Here is a 22377-nt window from a genome sequence, read left to right as displayed (position 1 = left end):
GGGAGGGGGGTGTGGACGTCATTGCTCTGTGGGTTCGCGGGACAGTGGGGAGGGGGGTGTTGACGTCATTGCTCTGTGGGCTCGCGGGTCAGTGGGGAGGGGGGTGTTGACGTCATTGCTCTGTGGGCGCGCGGGTCAGTGGGGAGAGGGGTGTGGATGTCATCGCTCACCCCCCATGCACAAATCATTTTCTTTTTAACTCCTCTATACCCGGTCGATATCCCTGTACCGGTATTAGTATTATTCCTACCAGCCCACCCCGCAGGGTCCTGTTATCGTCCGTCCGTTGTTCGTCCGTCCGTCCATCCATCAACATCGCCCCCTACTGCAAACACTTGGCATGACCCTACAAAAACCTTTAGACTCAGTGACGTTATCCTGGCTAAACAAGTGTAACATTCCCTTATAATTCCCTCAGATAGCTTTTAATTACAATGTTACATTCCCTGATGTTTTTAAATAGCAACATTTACATTTAAAGCTTTTACATAAATAATTAAAACATTTATATTAACAATTAACTCATGGCGGCCTAAGGGCTACAGCTAGGCCTAAAGCCTAGACCTAGGCCTCAAGCTCTCCCTTCGTATAGTTCCCCCGTGTGTGTGAAAGGGAGTAAATGTTTAACAATGTTACATTCCCTGATGTTTTTTAATAGAAACATTTACATTTAGATTCCAAAGAACACAGGATGAGATGTTATTATCCTTTGTGCAAGCACTTCCAAGAGTTCATGAACAGTGAGCCTGGTGAAATTTGGGGAGCGCATCGTCAGTAGTGAACCTTTGGGTCCTAGGGTGTTTCGGCCTTTCATGCTATACACCCTCCCCAAAGGCGGCCAGCTACAGGGTGATCAATCCTACGCTTGCGTCCCATTCCCAATTAGTCATAGGAGTTGCCTTGTTGTTGATAGCCAACATCCCATGGGACTATGCATGGCAGGGGCGTCCTCCTCCCTGAGTCAAGCATTGTTGACTGCATACCTCCTGGCCCTCTCACTTTGGGGCCCAGCTGGGGTCTTTCCTCTTCATCCAGAGCCACTGACTGCTGCCTTCTGCCACCTCTGATACAGCTCTGATTGCCGAACGCTGGCTCTGGCCCTTAATTCCCAGGTCTCTAAGCAGTCTGGTTGTAGATGTTGCCACAAAACCTCTGCAGCCCACCTCCACTGGTCGGACTTCTGTGTTCCAGCCATGATGCCGTGCTTCGGCAGCTAGATCAGCATAGCGCAGATGTTTTCGCTCATAAGCCTCATCTACTGAGTCCTTTAAAGCTTTTACATAAGTAATTAAAACATTTATATTAACAATTAACTCACAGCGGCCTAAGGCCTACAGCTAGGCCTAAAGCCTAGACCTAGGCCTCAAGCTCTCCCTTCGTATAGTTCCGTGTGTGTGAAAGGGAGTAAATGTTTGGGCGCGCAAGTCAGTGGGGAGGGAGGTATATAATTACAATAACCCCCCCTCAAATCTTTGCACCTGACGAATTAATGAGTTAATGATGACGTCACCCTGCTGCTGCTCTATATAAGAACGGGAGACACAGCAGAGCCTCACCATTCTGGCGAATTGCCCGATGATGCCGGATGCAATTACCAGCGAAACGTCGTACTCAAATTGTAAATGTTGTGGTTTCTCGCTTCAACACACCGGTGGGCTAAAGCAGTGAACTATTTGTCTTTTGTCAACGTGACACTTTTTCACTGATTGGCCGTGTCGGGTGGTGGAGGGTTACGACACATTTATAAATAACGCGATCTAAATCCAAAAACGTTGATTATGAATGTTACATTCCCTGATGTTTTTTAATAGAAACATTTACATTTAAAGCTTTTACATAAATAATTAAAACATTTATATTAACAATTAACTCACGGCGGCTTAAGGCCTACAGCTAGGCCTAAAGCCTAGACCTAGGCCTCAAGCTCTCCCTTCGTATAGTTCCCCTGCGTGTGTGAATAGGAGTAAATGTTTAACAATGTTACGTTCAATCTTAATTTTAGAACTTTCGTGACTGCAGTAAATGATTATTTGGTTCTTTCGGTTAAGTCACGTCTAAAGATAAAATAATAAATTAAATTAAATAATAGCATACGACGTTTCGATTGCAACACAAGCAATCATCATCAGGTATAATGAAATAGCGACATAAAATCTAACCAGAAAACTATAGACAGACATATTAGCAGACAGATATCACCAAGATACATAGAGGGAGCAACACAGGAACCAGAGAGGGGTGATCATCTCTGTGGGGTGGCCTTAAATAGACAGAGGGGGGAGGAGGCAGAGAGAGGGAGGGGGTTAGAGAAAACATTTGCATATCAATGAGTGGTCCAAAAACAAGATTCTGCAAGTGCGATGACACGGCAAGCAAGTCTGAAAATCAGAAGGACAAACTAAAATTCAATAACCTAGCAAAATATCGAAATGTAATGTAATACAACACAGAGTCGGTCAACACACAATTAACGCATAGCCTGGTTGATTACGTACTTCAAAGATTGCTAAGTTAGAATTGAAGTGTGAACATTCCAAAGAGAAGACACAGGCAGAGAGGAGAGAGAGAGAAAAAAGGATAAGCTCAAAACTTCCCCGTAAAAGTGGTTCAATCTTAATTTTAGAACTTTCGTGACTGCAGTAAATGATTACATTACATTTCGATATTTTGCTAGGTTATTGAATTTTAGTTTGTCCTTCTGATTTTCAGACTTGCTTGCCGTGTCATCGCACTTGCAGAACCTTGTTTTTGGACCACTCATTGATATGCAAATGTTTTCTCTAACCCCCTCCCTCTCTCTGCCTCCTCCCCCCCCCCTCTGTCTATTTAAGGCCACCCCACAGAGATGATCACCCCTCTCTGGTTCCTGTGTTGCTCCCTCTATGTATCTTGGTGATATCTGTCTGCTAATATGTCTGTCTATAGTTTTCTGGTTAGATTTTATGTCGCTATTTCATTATACCTGATGATGATTGCTTGTGTTGCAATCGAAACGTCGTATGCTATTATTTAATTTAATTTATTATTTTATCTTTAGACGTGACTTAACCGAAATAACCAAATAATCATTTACTGCAGTAACGAAAGTTCTAAAATTAAGATTGAACCACTTCTACGGGGAAGTTTTGAGCTTATCCTTTTTTCTCTCTCTCTCCTCTCTGCCTGTGTCTTCTCTTTGGAATGTTCACACTTCAATTCTAACTTAGCAATCTTTTAAGTACGTAATCAACCAGGCTATGCGTTAATTGTGTGTTGACCGACTCTCTGTGTTGTATTACATTACATTTCGATATTTTGCTAGGTTATTGAATTTTAGTTTGTCCTTCTGATTTTCAGACTTGCTTGCCGTGTCATCGCACTTGCAGAACCTTGTTTTTGGACCACTCATTGATATGCAAATGTTTTCTCTAACCCCCTCCCTCTCTCTGCCTCCTCCCCCCTCTGTCTATTTAAGGCCACCCCACAGAGATGATCACCCCTCTCTGGTTCCTGTGTTGCTCCCTCTATGTATATTGGTGATATCTGTCTGCTAATATGTCTGTCTATAGTTTTCTGGTTAGATTTTATGTCGCTATTTCATTATACCTGATGATGATTGCTTGTGTTGCAATCGAAACGTCGTATGCTATTATTTAATTTAATTTATTATGTTATCTTTAGACGTGACTTAACCGAAAGAACCAAATAATCATTTACTGCAGTCACGAAAGTTCTAAAATTAAGATATTCTCACGACGTTTCGGCCACAACGCAAGTAGCCGTCCTCAGGTGAAAACCAGGTCTGTCGAGGCGACAGCGTCTGAATGAAACAGCACACGCGCTTGGAGCATGTATATAAGCTGGGTTGGAAGGGGGGAAGAAAGGGGGCGCCTTGAAAAAAGAATATGCATATCAAGAGGAATTTAGCATATTTATGGGAAATGCAGGTGTGTGATTAGTACTGCATGTGCCCGTGCATTATGCAGAATTAGCAGCATCAAAGGGAGGGGGATAAGGGAAATGATTTTCTCTGAGATAAGAGCTAAGCTAGTTCTAGACAGAATTCGTTTAGCATTAGAAGAAGTTACAGCAGCAGATGTTAGTGTAAATGCCAGCGGCGTGGTCCCGAAAGCCAGAGCCGGTGCTCTTGTAAGAGCTGGTCTGGAACTCCGGGTACCGGGCCCGACTTACCAGTGTCGGGCCAGTTAGCCTCCCCTAGCCCATTAGTGGAGGATTCCGGGGCTAGGACAGAGTTAGCTAGGGGTGTATCCCGAGTTATACGGGTGAGGGGGCCGATACCCCCTCGAGTGTGTATATGCCCACTGTCGTATTGTGAAATAAATATACGTGTGCCTCAACCTCGGCGTCAAGCGTCTTCACCGGTACTTCAGTAACAATCTGCACGATATGCAGCGCCGTCGGCCACGCCCCTATCACTATTAGCCCCGCCTTCTCGCCCCCGGTACTGTATTCTCGACTGTAGACTCCACCCCTTTTCGCCAACGGCCCCTCCCTCCATCGCGCTAAGCTCCGCCTCACACCGCTTGACCCCGCCCCGGTCCCCCGTGGCCCCGCTCCGCCCCCGTGGCCCCGCCCTCCACCCGCGTAACCCCGCCCCGGCCACCCGTGGCTCCGCTCCATCTCGATGTCCCCGCCCAGCCCCGCGTAGCCCCGCCCCCTGCCGCTGTAGCCCCGCCCAATACACCCCGAGCGGGGGAGAGAATCCCAGGCCTGGCTCGGCTGGAGAGCCGCCGACGAGGGGGGTAGGGAGTTGTTTTTAATGTAAAAGCTTTAAATGTAAATGTTTCTATTAAAACACATCAGGGAATGTAACATTATTTGGTTATTTCGGTTAAGTCACGTCTAAAGATAAAATAATAAATTAAATTAAATAATAGCATACGACGTTTCGATTGCAACACAAGCAATCATCATCAGGTATAATGAAATAGCGACATAAAATCTAACCAGAAAACTATAGACAGACATATTAGCAGACAGATATCACCAAGATACATAGAGGGAGCAACACAGGAACCAGAGAGGGGTGATCATCTCTGTGGGGTGGCCTTAAATAGATAGAGGGGGGAGGAGGCAGAGAGAGGGAGGGGGTTAGAGAAAACATTTGCATATCAATGAGTGGTCCAAAAACAAGGTTCTGCAAGTGCGATGACACGGCAAGCAAGTCTGAAAATCAGAAGGACAAACTAAAATTCAATAACCTAGCAAAATATCGAAATGTAATGTAATACAACACAGAGAGTCGGTCAACACACAATTAACGCATAGCCTGGTTGATTACGTACTTCAAAGATTGCTAAGTTAGAATTGAAGTGTGAACATTCCAAAGAGAAGACACAGGCAGAGAGGAGAGAGAGAGAAAAAAGGATAAGCTCAAAACTTCCCCGTAGAAGTGGTTCAATCTTAATTTTAGAACTTTCGTGACTGCAGTAAATGATTACATTACATTTCGATATTTTGCTAGGTTATTGAATTTTAGTTTGTCCTTCTGATTTTCAGACTTGCTTGCCGTGTCATCGCACTTGCAGAACCTTGTTTTTGGACCACTCATTGATATGCAAATGTTTTCTCTAACCCCCTCCCTCTCTCTGCCTCCTCCCCCCCCCCCCTCTGTCTATTTAAGGCCACCCCACAGAGATGATCACCCCTCTCTGGTTCCTGTGTTGCTCCCTCTATGTATCTTGGTGATATCTGTCTGCTAATATGTCTGTCTATAGTTTTCTGGTTAGATTTTATGTCGCTATTTCATTATACCTGATGATGATTGCTTGTGTTGCAATCGAAACGTCGTATGCTATTATTTAATTTAATTTATTATTTTATCTTTAAACGTGACTTAACCGAAAGAACCAAATAATCAGTCGTGAGAATAATTTTATTATGTTTTATTTTTATTATTTTATTACTTCCCTTCTACGTGACTTTACCGAAAGAACCAAGAAGATAAACAAGAATGCTTCAGGAACACCATGGGGCTGTGAATGAACTAAACAAGATGTCTTCAGGGTCAGGGCTATAAAGGAACTAAACAAGATGGCGGCGCGAGCGAGCTCTTCCGCGACCGCCCTAACCCAGTTACGTGAGTGACTCAATAAAGTTATCATTGGCTGTAGCAATAAAGTTACGTGAGAGTAACTCAATAAAGTTATTGTGAAGCAACCAATTGGGAGCGCGGCGCGAGCGGGAAGTGGAATTGCAACTGGGAAGCGAGTCCGGTGTGTACTGTGTGTGTACATTGTGTGTACTGTGTGTGCACACTGGGTGTACTGTGTGTGTACATTGTGTACTGTGTGTGTACATTGTGTGTACTGTGTGTGCACACTGGGTGTACTGTGTGTGTACATTGTGTACTGTGTGTGTACATTGTGTGTACTGTGTGTGCACACTGGGTGTACTGTGTGTGTACATTGTTTGTACTCTGTGTGTGTGTACACTGTGTGTACTGTGTGTGTACATTGTGTGTACACTGTACTCTGTGTGTGTGTGTACACTGTTTGTACTCTGTGTGTGTACACTGTTTGTACTCTGTGTGTGTGTACACTGTGTGTACTGTGCGCGCTGTGCTGGCCACCCACCCCTCGTGTGCCGTGTCGCCCTTCATTGGTGCTACTCGCTGACGGCGCTTGCCCCAACAGTCTTGTTAGAAGTGTCCACATGATAAGCCACTTCGGTGAGCTATCAATTGTGGCCAAGTCGCTTCTGAAAAAGAGCTACACAGCTCAGTGGGCTTTACCTGGTAAATAAATTGGTGTATGTTGTGTGTGTGTGTACACTGTACTGTGTGGTGTTGGCCGGCCACCCCCTCGTGTGCCGAGCCGGCCTTTATTGGTCACTTGACAGTCTGTTCAGGCTTTACGGGGGATCTTTGTGTGTGCTGTGTGTACACATGTGTGTGTGTGTACACGTGTGTGTGTGTACTGTGTACACGTGTGTGTGTGTACTGTGTACACGTGTGTGCACTTTGTTTACTGTGTGTGCACTGTGTTTACTGTGTGTGCACTGTGTTTACTGTGCGTACTCCTTGTATTCTCTGCATGGGTATTCGCCGTGCTGTTGTATTGCACAATATAACGTTGCGCTTTGTTTTCCTTGGTGTATCTACTCCATCTTCAATGACGACTGCCAACTTCAAAAGCGATGACACTCAGCTCTACAGTTCCTTGACTCCACGAACACATTTGACTCCGCGGTGCATAATTCCGGCAGATTCCCGTCAGCCCCCACCACCGGCCCTCTCAACTCTCATGTCCATGCATGCAGAGTTGAGCAAACGGATCAGGAGACACAGAGACATACCACTGACATAGGAGTGGGGGACACATACGGAGAGACACACACAGACACGAATACACTGACGCAGTTGGCTTGCTCCGGATCTTAGCGGCCACTTGATTTCCTTGTTCTTGTTGTGAGCTCAGTACAGACCGTTCTCCTATAGTGCCGCGTGTTTTCATAACGCGAATTGTATATAACGCGATGAATATGTTAGGGAACACTTTTTTATAACGCGGATGCGAATTGGATATAACGCGATTGAGCAAACGGAACTACGTCGTGCGAGGTTTTACGGCTGCCTCGGCGTAGCATCACACGAGGCATTGGGATGCTGCTGGATGCTCCGAGGTGCTACCCACGCGCCTCAGTCTTTGTTCAGCCTGCGTACGCATCTCACGTGTTATCGTGGATTGTGCTTTACCCTATATTATATATTATTAATTAAAACGGGATTTGTCCAGAATGTCGAAACCGTCGGCTTTGTCGTTCTTGAGGGTGATAATTCCATAAATTGGTTCGGCCCATTGTGCACTGTGCCCCGAAAATATTCATCTCATAGTTTTCTTGCTGCCTAAGCCTTGTCTCGAGTTTCCTGTTCGATACAAATGTGCCTATAAAAAAAATTCTTCAATGTGTACTACCTGCTCTGACATATAGGTCCTAAACATGGGCATAACAAAAATGGAACAAACGACAGAGTTTTGCAAAGAAGCATGGAGAGATGTAATGCTTGAAATTATACAGACAGCAATACAGGTATCCCTCAATTTACGAATATTTTGTTTACAAAATTGAGCATTAACGCAATTTGAAAATTACGGACACTTTTCGATTAACGAAATCACATTTCCGCGTTTACTTAATTTCATATGGCATGTGCCATGAGATCAAATGAGAACCACCCGGGAGGCTGCATTATCCTTCCGCGAAAGTGTCATGGTATCCCTAAGTGCAACGATAACACCTCCACATCACCTTTCCAGTCATTCAATCATGCTGTTCTTTTGATTCCTGAAAAAGTTAACAATTTTGTTTTAAAATGTATTATTTAATCGTTTTAATATTTCAGTTATTTTGATGATTTTTTTTTGTATATTTTTAGGTTAGTCGAGTTGGAATGACACATCCCTCATTTTTTGTATTAAATTAATGGCAAAAGCCATGTCTTTTTGAACAATGCATCTTTTTTGTAAATCGAGGAATACCTGTACGTGTGTAGTGACTGTGAATGTCACTGTGTGGTGCTGGACTTACGAAGCCGGTGAGGGAGCGAGAGGGAATGTCAGCCAGCCAGGGTTATGTTGGGGCATGATACGCTGGTTGACCTGCCGACACGTGACCGGATGATATTGGAGGGGGGCCACTAGTGGACGGGGACCGCTAGGCGGTCACGTGGTATAAAAGAGCTTTCGGGAGCCTTCGGGAAAGAGCGAGAGATCTGGAAGGTGGGCGGGGCGAAGGGCGGAGCCAACCCCAGCCCGGGGGGATATGACGGGGCCCCGTGAGGGGCTCGGGGTTCTTTGGGTTGCTGGTGAAGAAGATCCACGTCGGGTTAAAGAAGCCTCTAGCCATGCGGTCTGGGACCCAGCTTGTGGTCCGGGCCGGGATAGCGAACTGTGTCTAGTTCTGCCTTAGCGTGGCTAGATAGACATTCAACACCCAAGTGTAGGTTGTGTTATGTTGAGTTGGTGAAATAAATAGTGTTGCTCCCAAGGCAACGTCTGCGACTCAGTTGGACTCACTACACGTGTATTGGAGAACATGTGCAGGTTAATGACGGTAAGAGAAGTAAAGTGGGCTTGGGCAGGATGAGTCGCTTGAAGGGACGATGGACCACTGTCGAGCTTAAAAACGGAGTGGCAACCAAGGAAAGGAATGCATCCGATGGACGTCCACCAGGGAGATGGAGCGATGAAATTAAGTCGTGTTGTAGTTGCTGGGTAAACTCTTGCATCGTAGGATTGTGAGAAGTGGCAGTGGTTCGGGGAGACCTTCATCCAGCAGTGGATTCACCATGGCTGATGATAGTGATGATGATGACGTGTCGTATGCGTGGATGTGTGTGTCGATCTGCAGCTGCCATGGACGAGCGGACTCGAAGCGGCCTGCTGCAGCACCGCACGCACCTCGTGCGCGACCTTAAGCCGGTGCTGCTGTTCGACCACCTGGTGAGCGACGGCGTGCTCACCGATGCGGAAGAGGAGCAGCTGCGAGCGCAGGTGATGACACAGACACGGCAGCCTGAGACGAAGCACAGCCCACACAGCCACCAGTGGCTGAGTCAAGGAGGAGGGGGGGGCGGGAGCGATGGAGGCGATTTCTCCCTTAAGACTCAGAAAATTACTACTTTATTTCTATTCACCAGAGATTATTCATTGAATACATTTTTTTTAACGTAGTGTCCTATGTAACCAGCTGTATTAATTTCAGGACCCTCCCACCCTCCTTGGGAAGTTTATATATCTGCCTCTGACCGGCATAGCAAAGACACGGAGCGTCAGCTGTTTACGGCCGTAGGGCTCTCAATCCTACGTAACAGTTCTGCAGTCCTTCACTATTCTTTGCATGTAACAAATCACTTGTTCCCTGCTAATCTTTCTCAGTGAATCTGCAATCTCGTGGTTTGTCCGTGACGTTTCTGAACCGTCTGTACCGCTGCTATCTCAAACCAGTTTTGAATCTGTGTTCTTAAGACTCCTTTCCGCTGTACTTTTCTGCTCAAATGAGCATTAAGGCGGTGTTCATTTCCCATTTGCAGCCCTGAGCCAGTGATGACAATTCGACATTCCATGAGAGAACCACCGTTGACTTCCCTGCAATGTAGTACGCATTTATTGATCCCGGAGGTAGGAATGATGGACTGAGTCAACCCCCAACCAGGATTATACAATTTTCTGGTTGATACACGAACAGGGTCCCTATTAGCAACACAACTTTAAAATAAACTCACACTCATATCGAATCATCGTTTTAAGAGTAATCGTGCCGCACAGTTACAGACAGATGGACGGTCAGAGCTAACTCATTAAGGCTTTCAACTTTATTTGGAAACCGTTAAAATGTAAACGGTATACTTTAATTTCATGAATTAGTTGAGCATAAAAATTTCACCTTTTACTATCTTGAGGTTTTGTTCACTGAGATAGGTGAGCAGGGAGAGTGGCATTTATATATTGTTCATGTCTTGTACATTAATGTTTTTAATTTTTGTGATAGTCCATAAAAACAAGCAAACTCGTGTAGTCGATTTTTATCAAGGCAGTATAATATATTTTTATGATTTTTTAAGTGGTTTATATTTGCCTAGGTTGCCCGCCAAGTACAGGCATCAGAACTATTGAAGTTGCTCTTGAACAAGGACAACTACGCAGTCATCTCATTCTACAATGCTCTGGTGAAAGAGAGCTACATTGATCTGGCTGCATTGCTACAAGATTTCCTGCCCATCCCCATGTCTCCTTCCGAAGAACCTGATCATCACATAAAATGTGGCTCCAGTGCCTGTAAGTTGCCCATCGCAGCAATTTCGGTCCATGGTTGGGATGCACTCAGAATTGGGCACGTGGGTCTTCCAGGGATCACTGTGCTGTTAGATTTGCTGTATCTTCCAAAGGTGCATTTTGTTTTTAGTCATCACAAAATTGAGTATAATGCGTCTACCCAGAAAATGAATCGCTGTTGAAATGCTGTGGCTAGTGTGCACTGGTTACATGACACATTTCTCAAGTTGAAATTTACTGAAACCCTTCGTTGTTTTTTATTTGCCGTTAATCAATGGTGGAAATTTACAGGTTTTTGACAGTACGCCGTACCGGCATTTTTCAGAACACCAGACTTGTACACTTGCATTCTTCAGAACAGTTCCTACTTCTATAGTGCGATGTTTCCAGAGGGAAACGAAAATGAACCTGGGCTAAAGGGTGTAAAGGTTTAAAAGCGGTACTTCCGTATTTACATTTTAACCACTGCCCTAACTAAAAGCTGGGGAGCATCCACGGTTGTTGGCCATGATGACGTCTTGTTATGCTTGAATTAAAACTTTGACACCTGTAAGCTGGCAGGATCTGAGGCCTTTGTGGTGGTTACGTAATGGTTTAGTGATGATACAAAAATAACATTGTGCCTGCCTCAACTCGCATTTCCCACTTTTGGTGAATAGAGCATGAACTCTGCTCCTTTCATGCTGAGAACATTTCAAGGAGTAAGCCAGTGTCAGATTCACAGACGAACACATCCACATTCCACCAAAATGTGAATCGTACCAAAGATCTATACGTTGTGATCACAGAGGTACTAGAGATATGAGAAAAAAAATGCCTTAAATTGCAACGAAGTAGTTGAATAACGTGCTGTGAAATGCGGTTAATGTAACGGCGTGTGTGCGCGTACCAGTTGAGATGATGCTGCGGGAGGGTGGCGTGCCGCAGCGCCCCGTGGTGTTTGTGGAGCGTACGAAGCAGCTGGGCGCCGTGCGTGAGGCGCTACTGGGGCTACGCGGAGCGCCAGGGTGGGTTGTGCTGCACGGGATGGCCGGCTGCGGAAAGTCGGTCATTGCAGCCGAAGCAGTGAGGGACCCAAAGCTTGTGAAAGGTACGTGGGCCCAGCGGTAGTGCCTCTTGTTGCAGAGGTTCACGTTTCTAATTTGGCAGGCCCCCACCCTCCCTCGGTTAATTAATTAACCATAAAATACTACACAGTAGGAGGAGAAAAGATTGAGGTGGTAGAGAAGTTTTTATACTTGGGCAGTTATGTCCGTAATGCAGGGAGGTGTGAAGAGGAAATTGGGAGGCATATTGCTTTAGCATGACAGGTTTTTGATGGACTTTGGAAACGACTTTAGAAGAGAAAAGAGGTAAGTGTAAAGAGAAGATTATTTGAAGCAGAGCTGTATCTTATAATAATATCAAAATGTATAAAGCGTCCTTAAACAATCCTTCACAGGGCGCTATACATGGAAAGGCTCCAAAAGTAGTTGGCATTTGAGCACAGATGTCTGAGATATGAATGTTGGAAATTTTGTGGCAAGCCAGGACAAGCAAATGCAGAAGGCCGAAAGAGAGCTTGGCAGGTGACTGTTGTAGAGATAATTAACCAAACACGAGAATAGGGTTTCTCATGTTCGACCAGAGGACGCCAAAAGGTGTTTTAACATCTTAATACCTGTTTTGTTGCCAGAAAAAAGGGGAAAACCTATTCTCATATGTTGGTACTGGCAAAGGAGGTTCCATGATGTAACCAAACACGGTTTTGCTGGGTGGGAAGTGTGTGAAGGATGGGGGGAGGGTCGATTGCAGAGGCAGGCACTGGAGTGGTCTCCATGAGTCCGGCGACCAAGGGAAGACTTAAGAGCAGATGGTGGGAGCTGGTATTATTCTCAGGAGGGCGCGTGTCTACTATGCAACAGCTGTAGGATCTGGGTACGATGACACCTAAACACTTGAGTGCTAGCTGTGAGCACGTAGCAATGCCGTGGTGTGGTGTGGCGGTGTGTGCGCGTGTGCAGAGTGTTTCCCAGGAGGTGTCTTCTGGGTTTGCGTGGGCCAGGTGGATAAGCCCACGCTCCTCATCAAGCTGCAGAACCTGTGCCAGCGTCTGCAGCCAGAGAGAGAGCGGCTCGACCTGCACAACCTCGAGCAGGCCAAGGACACGCTGAGGCTTATACTGACGCGACTCCACCCCAGGCGAGCGCCTCACGGCAGCATGAGTGTCAGGTTTTGTTAGGATTTTCCTCTGGGTCGTCCGGTTTTTCCCTCCGCGTTTAGAATCATCATCACGCGTTTACAGTATTGGGCTGCTGCTTACATTTTCCACCTGATAAGCCACTTTTTTGAGCGATTGTTTGTGGCCATGTAGCTTCTGAAAAAGAGCTACATAGTTCAAGTGGGCCTTGCCTGGTAAAATAGTTTATAATAGAGGTATTTTGGGTTATATCGCCGACACAGTCAACTGATAAGGGTTGTCACGTAAACAGATTGTGCGAATTTGTCACTAGTACAGCACACCGGTGTGTTGGAGATTTACAATTTGAATACTCAGATTGTAACGAATTGGCATGTTCTGTTTACGTGACAACCCGTGCTAGTTGGCAATGTCGGGTGGTGGCGGGTTTTAATGACACGTTTATATATGTATGCGATCTAACCCCAAAGACCTCTATTATGGATGATATTGGTCGTGAAAGCCTACGTGTTAAACGAAAAATAGTTTGTTATTTAGTAGTGGTGCGGTGGTTACCACTGTGCGCTATGAATCTGGCAACCTAAGTCAGATTCCCCTAAGTTCGAGACCTGAGGAGAGGCGTGGGAGGAGAGATAATAGGAAAGAGAAAGACGAGAGGATAGCAGAGAGCCATGAATAGAGAGATCTAGAGAGACACGAAGAATTAAGAGTTTCATATTCTTGGTTCTTTCGGTAAAGTCATGTAGAGGGGAAGCAATAAAATAATAAAAATATAAAACAATAAAATTCTCACGACGTTTCGATTGCAACACAAGCAATCATCATCAAGTGTGAAAACCACAGCAAGAAAATTCTGTGAAAACCACAGCAAGAAAATTTTCTTGCGGTGGGTTTCACAACTGATGATGATTGCTTGTGTTGCAAATGAAACGTCGTGAGAATTTTATTTTTTATATTTTTATTATTTTATTGTTTCCCTTCTACATGACTTTACCGAAAGAACCAAGAATATGAATCCCTGCAGTCACGAAAGCTTTAAATCAAAATGAAGAGTTTGTCAAGAAGCATGCAGAGAAAAAGACATGCGGAGAGGGAAACACAGGGAGAGAGAGACGAGGGGAGAGAGTGAGAGACACATGGAAAGTGAGACGGGGAGAGAGAGACACACGGGGAGAGTGAGTGAGAGAGTGAGAAATACGTGGCGAGTGAGACATATTTAAAGAGAGAGACATGGGGAAAGCGAGTGAGTTGGTGAGGGAAGAGACATAGGGAGAGACGGACCTCCCGCGGCTCCCCTCTCTGTCTTTTGTGACAACACTGGGGGTGGGGGGGGGGGGTAGCAGCCCAGCGACAGGGAAACACACTGCTTGAGTCGAAGCACTGTAGACTTGTGTTACAGTGTGATGCTGTCTGTGCCTGGCCCCGATGCTTTTTAACATCATCTATTCACCACGTAGTTCAATAAACTTTGTTTGGCTATGCAAGAGGCATTTCCATCTATCAAGACCAAAATTTCAGCTAAAACCCCCTAAGTTGTCGCTCAATGTATTATTTTGTCCCCTTGGTCTGGTATTCCTTTTCCCGCTGTCTGTCAAATTGACCCCCTCCCACAGTTCCCATCTCATGTTAACACCCTGATCCTCCTCCTTCTCTTACAGATGCTAGAGGCAGCGTTGTTGTCCACTGCTGTTAAGTTCCCATCCAGGTTCCCGGGAACTTCGCAGCACCCTCATTATTTTTCCCACAGTCTCTCCTCCCCGCCCTCCCCCAACTCTCGTCACCTTCCCTTAATCTTATCTTCCCCCCTCTTGACCCCGATAACCGAGTCCCCCTTATCAAGCGCTGCGAATGGCAACTGTTGTTGTTGCTGTGGCTGCAGGTGCCTGTTGCTGCTCGATGATGTCTGGGATAGCCGTGTGGTGAAGGCGTTTGATGTCCATAGCCGCGTCCTGCTTACCTCACGAGACAGCAGTGTCACTGATCTAGCCACTGGTAAGACACGGCACTGACTATTCCACAGCCTTGACAAGCCCACACACGTGCAAACAGCAGTTTGACATGTAAGCTTTCGTGACCACTATTATTCACAATAAAGGTTTTTTGACCTTCTTGGTTCTTTCGGTAAAGTCACGTAGAAGGGAAATAATAAAATAATAAAATGTATTATGTCCCTTCTACGTGACTTTACCGAAAGAACCAAAAAGATGAATCCCTGGAGTCACGAAAGCTTTAAATCGAAATTTAAGGTTTTTTGAGTTAGATCGCATAAGTTTCAACGTGTAGTTAACCCGCCGCCACCCGACACAGCCGATTAGTAAGGTTTGTCATGTAAAGAAAATGTGCCAATTAGTTACGAGTTCAGCACATCAGTGTGTTGGAGAGTAAATCTACAATATTTACAATTTGAGTACTTTGCCGTTTCGCTGGTAATTACATCCAGCTTCATCAGCCGATTTTGCCAGAATTATTACGAGATCTACCTGCTTCCGGTCTTAAATAGAGCAAGATAAAGTCATAATTGTGAGCCAAACAGGTGCAGAGAGTAGAGGGGTTTTATTGTAATTATATAACAATGATTGTTAATCACAGTTAATTCGTATGTGATGCCTTTTACAAGGCATACAATTGTAAGTTATATTACTTCATACGCTTTCAAGCAGCACTAAGCCTGTAGCTGTCAGAATGGTTAAAGTTATTTGTATTTCTCTCAATTTTAATAGATTCTCGCATTAGCCTTGGCCAGTAATAATTCGTTTTACACAATACTTCAACGTTATCAAAATCTATTGAATGCCTCTGTTCGCAAACATGTTCTGCAACTACCGACAGTTGTGTTTGTGAGTATTTAATATTTAGTTAGCAGGAGTCGGGATGAGTGGCGACTCCTGAGTCACTAGACACGGGAATCGGAGGTTTCGCGTTGACGATAGCTGAAACCTCGGCCATGAGAGTTGTAAGAACTTCCTGGGAGAGTCGAGTGGTCCCGATGATTGTTGGAGCACGCAATGTACGTGAGACTTGAGGGCGGATCTCTGTGTCTGATCCAGGCTCCACAATTTCAACGGGGTCTGTTGCAGCTTCGCTGTGGTGCCAGCTTGACTTTCCCGAGGATGAACCGTATGTGGTACATTCCTGTGGCATCTGTGGTTTTTAAGTAAGACACGGCTGGTATGTCTTTCATTGAGACATCTCAAGACACAGATCCCTCTGCGCCGAGCTTCAGAAAGAGAGTTAAGGGTTAAATTTAGACTTAAAAATTTCGTGACTGCAGGAATTCATATTCTTTGGTTCTTTCGGTAAAGGCATGTAGATAAAAAAAGTGAATAAGAAGAAAAACAATAAATAAATATCCCTAATGTAGACTGTAGCTTGGTTCTTAATCAGAGTGAGTGTACTGGCAATCTATAATGTAGACTGTAGCCTGGTTATTAAGTTTGGTGAGTGTACTGACAGTCTATAATGTAGACTGTAGCCTGGTTATTAAGTTTGGTGAGTGTACTGACAATCTATAATGTAGACTGTAGCCTGGTTATTAAGTTTGGTGAGTGTACTGACAATCTATAATATAGACTGTAGCCTGGTTATTAAGTTTGGTGAGTGTACTGACAATCTATAATATAGACTGTAGCCTGGTTATTAAGTTTGGTGAGTGTACCGACAATCTATAATATAGACTGTAGCCTGGTTCTTAACCTCGGTGAGCGTACTGGCAGGTTGTAATGTAGACTAGCCTGGTTCTTAACCTCGGTGAGTGTACTGGCAGTCTATAATGTAGACTGTTGCCTGGTTTTTATTTTATTTGTATTACTCAAAGAACCAGTAATAAGTCTACATTATAGACTACCAGTACGCTCACTCAGTGTAATAACCATTGCTACAATCTGCATTACAGACTACCAATATGCTCACCAGCTTAAAAACCAGGCTACAGTCTACATAATAGACTGTCAGTACACTCACCGAGGTTAAGAACCAGGATACAGTCTACATGATAGACTGCCAGTACACTCACCCAGCTTAACCATTGCTACAGTTTACATTATAGACTACCAGTACACTCACCAAACTTAATAACCAGGCTACAGTCTACATTATAGATTTCCAGTAGACTCACTCCGATTAAGAACCAAGCTACCGTTTACATTAGTGTTTGTTTTGTTTCTTTATTATTAGTTTTTATTTTTCTATCTACGTGACTTTACCGAAAGAACCAAATAATAGAGTTAAGGGTGTAGGGACATGGGATCTGGAGCTGGTTGAGAGCCTGCAGGGAATCCTTCCACCTTTCCCATTGTTGTAGCTTCTCATTGGGTCGTGGGGTATCCCAGTCTTGTGAATCTGAAGAAAGCTCTTAAAGCAAGAACCTCCCTCGTATGGTGACTGAAGCTACAAATTAGGGTGGACTATAGAGGCTGTTCACTGTTGATGGGACAATGGCATTGGCTTTATGGTTTTTCATCGACTGACACCTGGAATATGAAATGTGTCCATCTTGAGGTCCCAGCTGAACCCCCCAAGTCTCTATTGAATCTTTAGTGTGTCGACACCGAGATCTAAGTCCTCTAGATCCTTTGCATGGTCGTCTGAAGGGAATGCATCCATTACTATCAGCACTGTTAGATGCTATTTTGTGGAGCCTCAGGTTAGCAGATCCATGGCCTCTGCATTTGTAGGCAAGGATTTAAGACCGCAAACTGTTTGGCGTCCGTACTGCATGCCTGTTCTCCTTCTTGTGCTGTCTTGCTGAGTCCAGAGGTGGCTACTACTGCGGGTGATGCACGATTACCAAAGACATGTACCTTCATCCTGTATTTAACATTTTCATTGATGACGTTTTCATCTTGAACCATGAAACAGTGGAACATCTACTCGATGTCGGCTTTTGGAGCGACAGGCTCTCTCCTGAAATGGAGTACCACTCATAGGAGGCTATTGGTTAGGTCTGGTCCAGTAAGCAGAACTTCATTCAGTGAGATGCCCTGAAATGGAGCACTTGAGTCAAACACTACTCTGATTTAATCTTAATTTTGGAGCTTTCGTGACTGCAGGAATTATTCTTTGGTTCTTTCGGTAACGTCACATATAAAGATAAAATAATAAATTAAATAATAGCATACTACGACGTTTCGATTGCAACTCAAGCAATCATCATCAGGTATAAAAGAAATAGCAACAAAAATCTAACCAGAAAACTATAGACAGACATATAAGTAGACAGATATCACAAAGATACACAGAGAGAACACGTATCGGCACAAAGAGAGAGATCGTCTCTGTGACGAGGCCTTATGTGTGTTGACCGACTCTCTGTGTTGCATTACATTACATTTCGATATTTTGCTAGGTTATTTAATTTTAGTGTGTCTTTCTCCTAATTTTCAAGCTTGCGTACCGTACCACGTCGTCGTCCACTCATTGACATGCTAATTTTTTCTCTGCCCCCTCCCTCTCTCCGCCCCTGCCCCCTCTCTATATTTAAGGCCTCGTCACAGAGACGATCTCTCTCTTTGTGCCGATACGTGTTCTCTCTTTGTGTATTTTTGTGATATCTGTCTGCTTATATGTCTGTCTATAGTTTTCTGGTTAAATTTTTGTTGCTATTTCTTTTATACCTGATGATGATTGCTTGTGTTGCAATCGAAACATCGTAGTATGCAATTATTTAATTTATTATTTTATCTTTATACGTGACTTTACCGAAAGAACCAAAGAATAACTACTCTGATTGACCTGGCTTCTATGGTTGGTATTAATTATTGTTTTGTACGTATGGGAAGAAACCAGAGAACCTGGTGAAAATTCGTGGTCAATCCCCGTACAGATATAACTTAATCCGCTTGCTGCTTTGTCAGTGATGACTCCTGATCTGAATCTTCCCTGAAGGGGCCAAACACAGAGTGTTCATGGACCAGGGCTTGTCGGAGGAACAATGTCTGCAGGTGCTGGCGCAGTGGGTGGGCAGAGAAATCAAGGACCTCCCCGAGGAGGCTGCAGGCATCGTGGCGGAGTGCCGAGGTAAGCACTCTCGTGGAGTCAAACGTGTGGGCTCCACGCTGTGAGCACCTCCAAAAAGCACGGTCGGCTACATACGGTGCGAAAGAAGTTCAACATACATACGGTGTGGCATCATGGGTACGGCAGTGCCGTGCGTATCGCTGCCATACAGGTTAACGCGCAATTGTTATTGGATTTGAATGAAATACTCAAACTCATATTGCTATAATAGCACGGTTGGCTACACACGGCGCGAGAGAAGTTCAGCATACAAACAATCGGCCATTGTGTGCCATCGCCATGGTCCAAGTTTGCCACATTTGACAGATTACACTGCAAATTACTAATTTGGGATCACACATAGTAATCATCGCCCCCTCCTGGCAGACTAATTCCCACTTGCAGGCCAGTGCACAGTCAACTTCTGCCACACAGTGATGGCTGCCATTGGGGGGGTCCAATAAAAATGTTTTAGATGAAACTAATGATGGATTTGCAGTCATTTCAAGTTCCAAGTTGATGTTGTTGAACTGGGTTAGAACTCATGAGACCAGGATTAGCCTCATTCACAAGAATCACCTCGGTCACCAAAATGACAAAAACAAAACCAGTCGAATAACGTGAAGCGATGATGCAAATAGAAATCAGGGCAAAATCAGCTGTCACGTAAGACGTATAAAATATTGCACTCGCCTAAATCGCTGTTAATTAATAAACTCCCTGCAGTGGAAGTTAGCTCGGGCAGAATTATTTTTCCGCTGAACAGAGTACAATTACACTCAAGTTGTAGAAACATGAAACAGAAATAGGATGAGTATTGTACTAATATGTAAACGGACAACACTACACGATGTCAAATGCAATTGCAAAGTGACGTTCTCATAAAGAAATGACATCTCAGCACTAAATTGCGGTTTAGATGGGAGAGTAACCACGGAGGGAACGAGACACAAGGGCTTTCACCATGGAGATGGAGAGATGCCATCAGTTCGTGTGCAGCACCTCGATGCATCGTTGCATCACAGAGACCATAATAAAAGGCCATGACTTGAGGAGGCCTTAAATCAGTGGTGGATAGAGCATGGCTGCTACATAGGATGATGACTGTACTGAATTTACCAGCAGCGCTTTGCCACAAGTGCCATCAGAATGAATAGAATATACTGTGGTACAAATTGCTGATGCACAATGGCCTCGAATTATGTCTAAAGCCGTAGATCCTCACCTCACTTGGTAAAAGCCTCAGCTAACTTTGGTCACACAAGATCCACCACCCACCCCTCCCGCCGTTGCAGAAATGGAAAATCACGGAACAGTTACAAAAATATTTACGCTCATTTTGCATTTGCACATTTACAATTTAAATATGTCTTGAATCACAACACGGCTCACAGTCCCTGAGGGAATATATTTTCCACGACTTAAAATATTAAGTTTGAACATTCCAGAAAACAAAAAGAAAGCTGGGAGCCAGTCAACACCTGCTGCCACTTTCAAGTGGCAAAACTACAAATGACTGGGATGTTTTGAAGGTCGTTGGACAAACGTGAGAGAGTGGTAGGAAGCTTTCCCATTGAGCCAATAGCTCCTTTTCAATGGCACCACATTCAAAATAGCTGCTATGGCACCACGCTTGTTGCATGGGGAGCGAGGGTTTACAATGGTTGCACAGAACAAATGCAGGTTGGCAATCATAATTGATGGCATTGCCAAGCAAACTAGAGAAGAGGAATGTAAGTATAATACACTCTCTCCACCCATTAGTGCCACACACTAAATGTAAATTAATTTTATTAACCAGGTCAAGGCCACTGAGCTGTTACCTCTTTTTCAGAGGAGACCTGACCACAAGTGATAGCTCATCAAAGTGGTGATCATATGTGGACATTTATCGTAGCAGCCAAATCATCTCAGTGCATGTTTTTAAATGTGGATGGCAACACTGGTGGACCTGAGGACCATGGGGAGACAACACGCGGTCTCCAAATATACAGGTGTCGGGATCGAACTCATGACCTCTTACGTACCAGGCAAGGGGGGTAACATCTCGCCACCGCGGTGCCTGACGATTAAATTGCAGCAGATATGTTTCTAAACTTATACAATTTTTCTCAGCAAATCTGGTTGTGACTTTTAGATGCCAAAGAATTTAAAATCACACACAGCACATCCACACACAATGACAAATGAAAGGGGCTCCACAATAATTGCTGTATGAATTTTTTTTCATCAAATCGAATTTTCATTATGACGTTTCATTTGAACTCTAAGGAACAGCCTGGGTGCTATCAGCTTTGTGTTTTTTTAAGTGAACTCATGGAAAAAGAACCTCCCATCACATGATGTAAACTGATATCCTTGGCGTTTTGGAGTGCCCTCTACACTGACAACACAAAACACGACCTCCTAACACGTAGTAGTTTTTTCGCAGCCAATATGATTTGTAATTGATTTTGGGTTTGGCAACATAGTAACCTTGCGGAAATGTCTTTTTCGTGATGTAACCAAACATGTGGTGATATAAACACGCCAACCAGAACGTCATAATCACCTTTTTTCATGACCTGAAGATGCTTGCCGCAGGTTCAAGCGAAATGTTAGATATCAAATTGACGCATTTGGTCATGAACATTTTTATTCCAATTTACCTTTGAGCCGAAACGATAATAATTGGCGCATTAAAACGCTTCTACACGTGGCAAATTAATGCTTGGCTATATTGGGTGGTGAAGGGCTACACAACAAGAATGTGGCCAGATCATATACGTGGCCGAAGCCCAAAAATCAATTATGATTCGCTATGCCCATCGCAGTCCCCAGCCACTTTGATTGGTGGGGAGTGGCTGATGCTGTTTTCCTTTGACCAGGTTCTCCTCTGGTGGTGACTCTCATTGGGGCCCTGCTCAAGGACTTTCCTTCTCGCTGGAGCTATTACCTGAAACAGCTCCAGAAAAAGCAATTCAAGCGCATTCGGAAACCGTCCTCATACGACTACGATGCTTTGGACGAGGCCATGGAGATCAGCGTGTCCGCCCTCCAGGTGGAGCTTCAGGATCACTACAACGACCTCGTCGTTTTCCAGAAGGACACCAAAATACCCTCAAAGGTACAGTGGCCACAGGATTTTTGTTTATTTGCTGACAAGGGCCTGACACATCAAACGATCGGATACAAACAGCCCTCTCAGAGTTGTGTAACAGATAAGAGTTCACACGTGCCCCTGATTGAGCAATGTTATAAAACTTTGGAAAAGAGGCGATGGGAGGGAATTCTAAATTGGAGCAGTGCGATGGACTTTCAGTGTGGTGATTTTCCCTGCGTGCATTTTTATTTGTTATGCCAAGGGGTGACCTTTTAAATTAGAAATGTAATCAAACATCAGTGTGTCAGACCCGAAAGGTACAAGCTTATTTTTTTACTTTATCCATT

At 44.5% G+C, this 22377-nt stretch overlaps 1 protein-coding gene across 1 annotated transcript in view; it reads left to right on the top strand.

Moving 5' to 3' along the window:
- The first annotated feature begins 6124 nt into the window (after positions 1-6124).
- Positions 6125-22377, top strand: part of APAF1 (apoptotic peptidase activating factor 1) — a 66118-nt gene continuing 49865 nt past the window's right edge. Inside the window, exons 1-8 of the mRNA XM_061572894.1 lie at positions 6125-6215; positions 9352-9494; positions 10583-10778; positions 11668-11865; positions 12779-12956; positions 14834-14946; positions 18838-18969; positions 21816-22054. Of these exons, the coding sequence (XP_061428878.1) occupies positions 9357-9494; positions 10583-10778; positions 11668-11865; positions 12779-12956; positions 14834-14946; positions 18838-18969; positions 21816-22054 (1194 nt within the window). The 5' untranslated portion in view covers positions 6125-6215; positions 9352-9356. The remainder of the gene's footprint in view (positions 6216-9351; positions 9495-10582; positions 10779-11667; positions 11866-12778; positions 12957-14833; positions 14947-18837; positions 18970-21815; positions 22055-22377) is intronic.

Source organism: Lethenteron reissneri, chromosome 7 (assembly GCF_015708825.2).
Source record: "Lethenteron reissneri isolate LAM-NWPU_2019-01 chromosome 7, ASM1570882v1, whole genome shotgun sequence".
Lineage (NCBI taxonomy): Eukaryota > Metazoa > Chordata > Hyperoartia > Petromyzontiformes > Petromyzontidae > Lethenteron > Lethenteron reissneri.
The sequence above is the reverse complement of the archived record's forward strand: the minus strand, read 5'-3'. Positions and strand labels throughout refer to the sequence as shown.